This window comes from Elephantulus edwardii, unplaced genomic scaffold, assembly GCF_000299155.1.
Source record: "Elephantulus edwardii isolate Elephantulus edwardi_28Jun2011 unplaced genomic scaffold, EleEdw1.0 scaffold00251, whole genome shotgun sequence".
NCBI lineage: Eukaryota > Metazoa > Chordata > Mammalia > Macroscelidea > Macroscelididae > Elephantulus > Elephantulus edwardii.
Genome location: NW_006400001.1, coordinates 2,794,438 through 2,804,056, shown reverse-complemented (window position 1 = coordinate 2,804,056; position 9,619 = coordinate 2,794,438). Strand labels below are relative to the sequence as shown.

At 38.9% G+C, this 9,619-nt stretch overlaps 1 protein-coding gene across 3 annotated transcripts in view; it reads right to left on the bottom strand.

The window, feature by feature from the left end:
* Positions 1–505: 505 nt before the first annotated feature.
* The window catches only part of PPARGC1A (peroxisome proliferator-activated receptor gamma, coactivator 1 alpha), a 1,278,036-nt gene continuing 1,268,922 nt past the window's right edge, over positions 506–9,619 (bottom strand). For 2 of the 3 annotated variants that reach the window (XM_006899276.1, XM_006899274.1), the window contains exon 14: positions 545–1,125. In XM_006899276.1, the coding sequence (XP_006899338.1) occupies positions 1,022–1,125 (104 nt within the window). In that variant the 3' untranslated portion in view covers positions 545–1,021. Of the gene's footprint in view, positions 1,126–9,619 lie in introns of all 3 variants that reach the window. The other variant, XM_006899275.1, reaches the window with a different exon arrangement.

Below are 9,619 nucleotides of genomic sequence, written 5' to 3'. Positions count from 1 at the left end.
TCTCACTAGTAATGTCACCCCACGTCCGCTCTTCACAAAAGAACCCCTGGACGAGCCGCGAGCTGGACCACTGACAAGGCTTTTGAGATTTGCAGTGGAAGATCACCGTTTTGGACATTTTGACATGGGTGTCAGGATAAAAGACAAATGACAGAAACTTCAAAATGGTAGGAAAGTTTCAGCATTCCTGTGCCCCCAATATCCTCTCCCACGCAGACTCCATGGCAAACGGAAAAGAAAGGAACAGGTGGGTAGTGGGAAGAAAGGAAGGGAACAGGGAGACAGACAGGAGGTTAGTTGACGCAACCTGTGGTTTTCCTTCAGGATTGTCAGAGAATCACATCGTTATGAGAATATTTGCTTCAAGTTGATTTTGCAATTTCTTTCTTTTTTAAAAAACAAAACCAAAACCAAAACCAGAGGACGGAGGCTGATGGCCAGACATCAGCGGCTGTCACCATGGGGTGGTAGTGTGGTTGGCTAGTTAGTTTTCTTTCCTTTTATAATTTATATAGATGTATATATAGATATATTTTTTCCTTTTGACTAGAATATGAACATATTGAAGTTCTAGGTTTTACATGTGTCTCCGTGGAACTGCTGCCATCTGATGCGGTTTGCCCCTGCACGCTGTTGTCAGGCGTCTCTATGCACCTGTACATACACACACATGCCCCCCAAGACCAGGCACACAACACACACATCCATGCATGTGCATGGACACACATCCTCACACACACACTCCATCAGCCAGACTCCAGGGAAAGCAGAGCTGACACCCAAGAATAAACATGTGCTTACGAGAGATCCACACTGTCTCTTTCCTCTTCAGCAGCTGTGTTCGTGTAAACCATTGTTGTTGTTCTCGTTGTATTGTTGTTGTTTTGTTTCACTTGTTTGTACAGAGAGTGTAAAGTAGGAGAAATTCCTAAGTATGATTTGCAATATAGTCTGTTAGGGAAGGACGCGCTGTCCCATGAGGTATTCACCATGCCTCTGCCATCCTCAGCCAGGAAACCTGTTACCTACGCAAGCTCCTCTGAGCCTCTCGCAGTAAACTATCGAAATCCAGAGAGTCATACTTGCTCTTGGTGGAAGCAGGGTCAAAGTCATCTGAGTTTGAATCTGAAAGAAACGCAAGCCAGGTTAGAGGCAATGCCTGCTGGTCATCATTAATTCAATATCATTCCCACACAATATCACTCGACTGACCACTGAGGTCTATTGTTAGGTGCTGTTGAGTTAGCTGTGACTCAGAGTTGTCATGGTGACTGTGGCAATGGCCTTGAGTGTGTCAGAGATTGTGATGTGAGAATGGCAAGGATAGAAAGGGACTCAATCGGTGTTTACCAGGTTAGTTTTAGGGTTACTCATAAATGATTGAGCAGTACCTAACCACAATAACAACAACAACACAGGAACTCTACGAACAAGAGGTTAAAATTCCATCCTCTCCTCCACCATCATGAGGATTTCTGTCATGCTCAAGCCCATTGATGCAATCACTGTGTAACCAGTAAGAGTCTTCCTCTCTTTCACTTTTCTAAAACATGAGGTCTCCTTCCAAGAACTTCTGTCAACATGTCCATAAGCATGATCATACCTGTATTATCAATATATTACAAAACCAAAGAGAAACAAAGCCAAAGAACTAACTTTTACTCATGTACTAATAATTTCAGACAGTTGAGGGAGTAAGGATGGTAATTTTTTTAAAAAATACTCATCTTTTTAAATTTTAGACTCTAAATACTTTTAGGAAGTAGGCAAAATAGACTACATTTTTCTATTTTCTGGAAAGAGCTCTCAGTTCCTCTCTACTCTGACCCAAGTAGCTTTCTAGAAGTTGCTCAGTATAGAAGCTGATGAATGAGTAGAAGCACAAACTAATTTTCCTATTTAATGAGATGAATTTCACTGAGTAGAAGGGCTGATTGAGTGGTACTTCCTTCTCTCCATGTCCCAGGGTCCTTTTTTTAAAGTAAAAAGGACTTAAGATCCAGGCAGTCATTCACTCTCCTTTCTGGGAGACTTGAGTGTTAGCAAGATAAACACTTCCTAGTTTAGAAAATGTAAGGGAATATATGACATGGAATAAAAAAAACAAATTAAACCAGCTGCTGCCACATCAATTCTGACTCATGGTGACCACTTGGGTGGAGAGCAGAACTGCATTCCATGTGGTTTTTAATGTGTTTTAGAAGGATGTTGCTAGACTTTTCTTCTGAAGCCCTTCTATCTGAGGTCTAGGCACCAAATCTTCTGTTAGTAGCCAAAAGCTCAACCATTTGTACCACCCAGAAATCTCTGTTCTGTGTCTGAAATAAAAGATTGTCACCATTGAGTCAAACCCCATGTCTATAGAGTAGACCTATATTTCAGGGAATCTACAATGCTATGATAGCCCATAAACAGATTATTAGATTTTTCTTCCAAACTATCTCTAAGTAAGTTTGAACTATCATCAGAGAGGCACCTCATAGTAAAGAAGAAGAAAAAAATAACTGAAAGTAAAAATTGTATCCCCTTACCCCCTTTTCAAAAGTCCGTATCTGTTTCAATTTGTGAAAAGTTCCACATACCATTTCACATAGTCTCTGACTAAATAGATGTCTTAGTCACACTGACAGTTAAGCAAAAATCTGTTAAATATCTCTGATTCCCTCTCCCTCCATACCATTCACTATCATCTCTGAAAAAAAAGTCAGATATTTCTGTTGGCCTAGCAAAAGGGTACAGCTGGGAATATATTGGAATACATGGGAGTATAAGAGAAAGACTTTTGCAAATACAATCATTCCTTTGAACACACTTATTTGAAGAGGAAACAGGGAAGTAGGGGCAATAAACCTTTCTGATAAAATATTAACAAGCCTACTGGAAGAGGTACATTCCCATGCTTTACTTAGAATAAGCTACAGGATATAATTGTTCAAAGTGGCTGGAGAATGTAACAGAGGATATTCTGGAGGCCTAGTCATTGACCTCAAGTTGTTGTCTCAAAGAGGTTGGTGTCTCTCAAATTCTTCAGTATAAGGCTGGTTTGGGGCTGGTAGCTTCAATCATATACTTTAATCCACTGTGATTTAAAGACTAGGAAATATCTTCATTTATTTTTTTTTTATTTTTTTTACCCTTATGATCATCCTTCTTTCCTGATTTTCTCAGAAAAATTTTCCAGTTGAGAATGACAACAATGAATATGAAAGACTACCTCACACATGGCAGCAAAGACAAATGGCCAATCTTTCCTTATGAATAGCTTCAGGGCTCAGTCCGTAAATTACACTTACTTTGACTTGACACATAGAGGTAAATGAATGGTTTACTTTTAATACAAAGGATGTATAGTCAGCTGATGCTCAAATAAAAATAATTTTTGAGGGAGTTAACATAATATTAATAAATAGAAGTCCTTATTGCTAGATATTAACATGAAATTAGAATTACATTTGTTTTTTAGATCAAGCACCAAGATTCTTCCAATGAGGACAGTAACCTGGCAAAATGTCAGAATGGGATGATCTAGAATACACATTCATATTATCACTTTATTGGGGGGAAATGTTGCATAGTGACCTTATAAACAATAGATCTTAACCCTGCCCTGTGCATCTTAGTCAACTCAGCAGCACATAACAAAAACATATGCATCTTTCTCATAATGTAATTCAGTTCTCTGAGGTAATAAAGAATTTGTGATGGTCTTTCTGTATATTTTCTTTTTATTGGTTTGCTTACAAAAATTGTATACATTGTGTTTCACACTATTCTTCATCCATATTGTATTCCATACAATCATTTTTATGCATTGTTGTTGTTGTTGTAATGTGCCGTCGAGTCGCTTGCAACTCATAGCGACCCTATGTACAACAGCCCTAAACTCTGCTCTGTCCTGTGCCAGTCGCACTGTTTCTGACACTGCCATCCCGATTATCCCAGTCACTGAATCAATCCACTTCATAGAGGGTCTTCCCCTCCTGCGCTGTCCCTCCACCCTCCTAAGCATGATGTCCTTCTCCAAGGACCAGTCTCTCCTCACAACATGTCCAAAGTATGTTAGATGGAGCCCCAGAATCCTTGCCTCCAAGGAGCCACTCAGTTTAAACCTTTCCAGGATGAATCTGTTTGTTTTCCTAGCAGTCCATGGTCCTCTCAATGTTCTTCTCCAGCACCACAGCTCAAAGGCATCAATTCTCCTTCTATCCTCCTTGGTCATTGTCCAGCTCCCTGATGCATAACAAGTGATTGCAAAGACCATGTTCTGTATCAGACACAACTTAGTCTCCAGAAAGACACCGTTGCTCTTGAGTACTTTGGAGAGGTCCCTAACAGCAGATTCTCCCATGGCAATACACCTTTTTATGCATTACGATTTATAAAATTAATCATTATTGGACCTTGTCCATCAATAAAATTCATCCCTGATATAAAGAATATTTTATATAGAACAATTCCTTCTGTTCTTCTGTGTTACATGTTGTACTTCTAACTGAATGATTACGGTTTGAATCCATGGAGTGCTCTGTGAGAAGAAGTTGAGCAATTTCCTCCATTAAAGATTTACAGCCTTGAGGAGAGCTCTGGTGGCCTCATGGTAAGGAGCTGCAACTACAATCCCAGAGGCGCACGGTTCGAATCCACCAGATGCTCTGCCGGGGAAGGAGGGACAATCTCCTCCTGTACCAGTCAGATCTGAATCGACGGTACACTCACACAAAAATAATAAAATAAAAATTGAAAAAAAAATATAAAAAAATAAAAAAATATTTACAGCCTTGAAAACTTATTTGAATCACTCACTATTAGTTGGAATTGACAAGATGGCAATGAACTTTAAGGATTTTCTGTTTAAGATGCTCATTAAGGTCTTAAAAAGATGTATTTGTTTATGAGAGTGTAAATAGAAAAGCATATAGGCAAAAGATCTAGTGCTGATGTTGTTAGTTTCAAAGAATTGGCTCCAACTTCTGGTTGATCATATATCTAATAGATGTATATGTCACCTGGACCTGTACCATCTATACGATCATGGCATATATTTGTAGAAGTTAGGATTTAAGTCATGGCTTTACTTTAGCAGTTTTGAAAAAGTCGCTTTGTGGACTTTGATTTAGAAAACATAATATTTGGAATTATTGTGGCTTGCTTTAATGTTGTGGTATTTCTCTAATTTTTTTTTTAAATTATCTATTTTAAATGCAATTAATAAAAATATTCTATTTGCTCTCATGAATTGGGTGCTGGTAAATTAAAATTCTGTCAATGTACTGTTCCAGTCATTTTTGGATAATCTTCAGCAGGATTTTGCTTATGTATGATAATAGTGATATTGTTGAACAATTTCCACACTCTTATCAGGTCACCTTTTTTTCCCCCCCATGGGGAAAAAATACGGATCTCTTCCAGTCAGTTGGCCAGGTAGTTGTCTTCCAGATTTCTTAGCATAGCCTCCGAGCATCATCTGTTTGTTGAAATATTCCAATAGTTATTATATCAACTCCTGGGGCTTTATTTTTTGCCAAGTCCTTCAGAGCAGCCTGAACTTCCCCCTTCATAACCACTGCCTCCTGGTAATATTTTGTTCCTTGGGTATATGTTGTTTGTTGGGCTTTAAGAGGAGGAATGTGGCATCAGGACTGGAGATAGAATCATCGACAACCTATGTTATGCAGATGACATAACCTTGCTTGGTGAAACTGAAGAGGACCTGAAGTGCTTGCTGCGGGTCAAGGACTGTAGTCTTCAGTATGGATTGAAGCTCAACCCTAAGAAGACAGATTCCCATCACTGGGCCAACTGAGCACACCATGATAGAAGAAGAAGAAATTAAGGTTGTTAACAATTACAGCTTGCTTGGCTCCACAACTAACATTCTTGGCACCAGCAGTCAGGAAATCAAAAGACAAATTGCACTGAGAAAATCTGCTGTCAGGATCCTCCCAAGCGTACTGAGAAGTAATGATGTAGTCTAGAGACTAAGGTGTGCCTAATGCAGGCTATGGTCTTTGTAATTACTTGTTATGCATCAGAGAACTGGATAAAGACTAAAGTTGACTGAAGAAGAATTGATGTCATTGAGTTGTGTTGCTGGAAAAGAGTCATGAATATACAACTGGCCACCAAGAAAACAAATAGGTCTGACTTAGAGAGGGTGAAACCAAGGTTCTCCTTGGAGGCTAGGACTTTGAAACTCTGTCTCACATACTTGGAGCATGTGGCCAGGAGGTCTTTGGAGAAGGACATCATTCTCGGAAGTTTGGAGGGACAGCACAGGAGAGAAAGACTCTTGTTGAGATGGATTGATACAGTAACTGAGGCAATGAGGGTTGGCATGTCAGAATTAGTGAGATGACTCAGGACAGGGTAGGGTTCAGAGCTATTGTGCATAGGGTCACTATGAGTTGCAGGTGACTCGATGGCACATAACAACAACCAATTGAAATGAACCTATATAATAGCCTGATTGGAAAAGTAGAGTGTCAACAAAAAAGAGGAAGAACTTCAACATGGATTCACTGTGACTGCAACAAGGAAATGAAACGCAGCAGGAATTAAGAGGATGGTGTAGGATTGGATAGGATTTTGTTCTGTTGGAAATAGGGTCACTAGGAATCAGAGATGACTTGAGAGCATTCAACAGCACAGCAACAATATACTTTCTTGTTTTATTCAACACCAAAGGCAGCTCCATTCCCTCTAAAAGCTTTTAGGTTGTTATGCTCAGTGTACTCAGTAGCTATCCCGCAGTTGCCTGGAGGGAGTCTTTAACTTGAATTCTTCAGAGGAACAACTTCAAGATCCATGGGAATTCTGTTCATTTCAAAAGTTGGCTCCACACCTTGATTCCACCATTTTGAAATCAACATTCAATTCCACAATTCTCATTTTCATCATTATTAATTGCAATGATTTGTTGGCATTGTTACTTGTCATCAAGTTGCCCCTGACTTATGGCAACTCTTTATATAACAGAATGAAATAATGCTTGGCCTTTTACCAACTCTATGATTACTGGTAGATTAGAGTCCACTGTTGTAAAATAGTGTTTATTTAATCATGGAGAATGTCCCTTGCTTTCAGTGACCTTCCACTTCACCAAACATGGTATTCTAATTTTTTTTTAAGAGTATCTTTTTTCAGCATTTTATCTCTGCTTACTACATGCCTCAAATAAATAACTCTGGGGGTCTAGTGGTAAGAAGCTGAGCTGCAATCTTAAAGGCATGCAGGCAAAGCTGATCCATGGGAAGAAGTTAATCCTGCAGGATTAACTGCCTCTGAAAACCCACTGGAGGGTCAGCTATGGGTCAGTTCTGACTTGACAGCACACAACCACCACAACAGAGTAAATAAATCGAAGTCTTGCATAATATTCTGAGATCCATAGGTTTCCACTGGATAGTTTTCAGAAGTAGGTTGTCAGACCTTTCCTCCTCATCTTGCTTTTCTTCTGAAGCTCTGCTGAAGCCTGTCTACCATGGGTGGCTTTCTTGGTATTTTAAATTAATGTAGTATTCACAATAGCGTACAAACAATTGTGTATGACAAGTCAACACATGAGTGGAGAAAATATAATCATAACTAATATCAACATCATCATCATCATCTCACTGTCAAAGGGTTGGAACTGACTCTCCAGCAGCTTTTCAGTGACTGGAAATCACATGGGAGAAGACTACCCACCTTTCTCCCACAGGGTTGATGGATTTGACCTGCCAGAGAAGCATGCTTTTGTGTTAGCAGTACAGTTCCCTGTGGATTATGCCACCAGAGCTCATAACTAGTTTGGTTTCATAAATATTTATTTAATCTTAGCAACTGGAAGCAGGAGTGGCATCCACTCCCTAAACAACATGCCTATGGAAATACTATAAACTTTGAGAAATGACAATAGTTATAGAAAGGCTTCAGGTCTTTTGTTCATGGGGTTGCTATGAGACATGCTCGACTCGATGGCAATCAACAACAACAATCATCTTAGCAATGACATTATAAGATATATATTAAGATTATCATCAATTTTGCATACAAAGAACCAGAAGCAGAAAAAAAAGGTTAGTTGTTTGGCCCACGTCAGAAGCTGAATGATGTTTCAAATAAAGTCCAAAGAATTCCAAATCTAAGACTGTTTGGACTACACGATGCCTATGGCCATAAAAACTACCCCTCGTGCAATTGTAGAGCTTAAGGGAACTGGAAACACCCATGCTGCTACAATGCACATCAAATACACTTTTCAGAAAATATACAGCTGGCTTAGCAACGGCAGAGTTTCTATTGCTGCTGGCTAGGCAGGGAGATAAGGAGTCAGGAAACATTCTTCTTAGAAATATTTCAGGGAGGCTCCAGTTCAATTTGGAAATCCCATCCAGTCCTTCCTCCACCAGTGATGAATCGTGATCTAAAGGCCCCTGTAGGTAGCTTATTTTAAACTCAAGATGTTTTGAGAGACTAGAAACACCCTGGCCTTCATCACTGAAGAAAATAAGTCAAATCAACTCAAGTCTTCAATCTGTCTTGACTGTTTTTATCAGCCAACATTTGAACAAATGACTTGCCACCTTTTATATTTTCATCCCTAGGCCTCTATCTCTCTAACAGTCAGCTGCCTCTTCCCTGCCTTACACTATCTATTTAGCTTGTGAAGTGAATTATAGCATATTCCCTCTGAAAAATGCACACCAGCTCTATCAATTACTCTAGGAAAACATCAGTCCGTTGGAAAGAAGGAAAAAGAAGAATCCTAGTATTTGGTATTCATTTCTTTCTTGATATCAAACTAAAGCCAGGGCAAACATACTTCTACTGATGCTGAGAAAAAGATGGAAACATCAATTGTATTACGATTATGGGTTCATTTAAGTAATTATTATATGAACAAGAAATGTGCCAGTTTCCTGTTCTCATAGCTTCTGTAAAGACAGAAAAGGCTTACAGTTTGCATATTAGATAAGGAATGACATGCTGAAATAATAAAATTAACTTTGGATAGGAAATTAAGTTGTTCATTGTAGCATTATTTACAGTTTCAAAAAAAACCTGAAAGTGGGATAAATGCTTAGCTATAATGAAATGATGAAATATAATGCTATTATTCAAACAATAGGGTATTATGGCCCCATTAAAATATGTTGATAAATTAATTTTAATTTTGCAAACCAAAAAGAGAAATGCACTTATATAACAGTAAGTGAAATAAAAGAGGACTTGAAAAAACTCCACAGGTAACATGACCTCAATCGTAAGGAACTGGACATTGGGAGGCTGAAGACTAGAAGGCAAATCACTCACTTGTTCACAGTCGTTGTTATCAGTAGGCTGATAAATGATTCCAATTTTCATCTTAATATAATTTTATACTGTGCACATTTTCACCCCTGACTCTGTGTAACTTTTAAAATGAGAAAAAGGAATAACTTGGCTGACATCTTGCTTGGAAAAGCAGAGAATCAGTGGGACAGAGGAACACTCAATGAAATGGATTGACAATGGCTGTAACAGCAGGCTTGCGTATCATTGAATGGCACACAATAGATATGGTTTTCACTTGTTTTTCATAGAGTCGGAGTCTACCTGAGGCACCTAACAACGACACCAATGACAGCAACAGCAACTT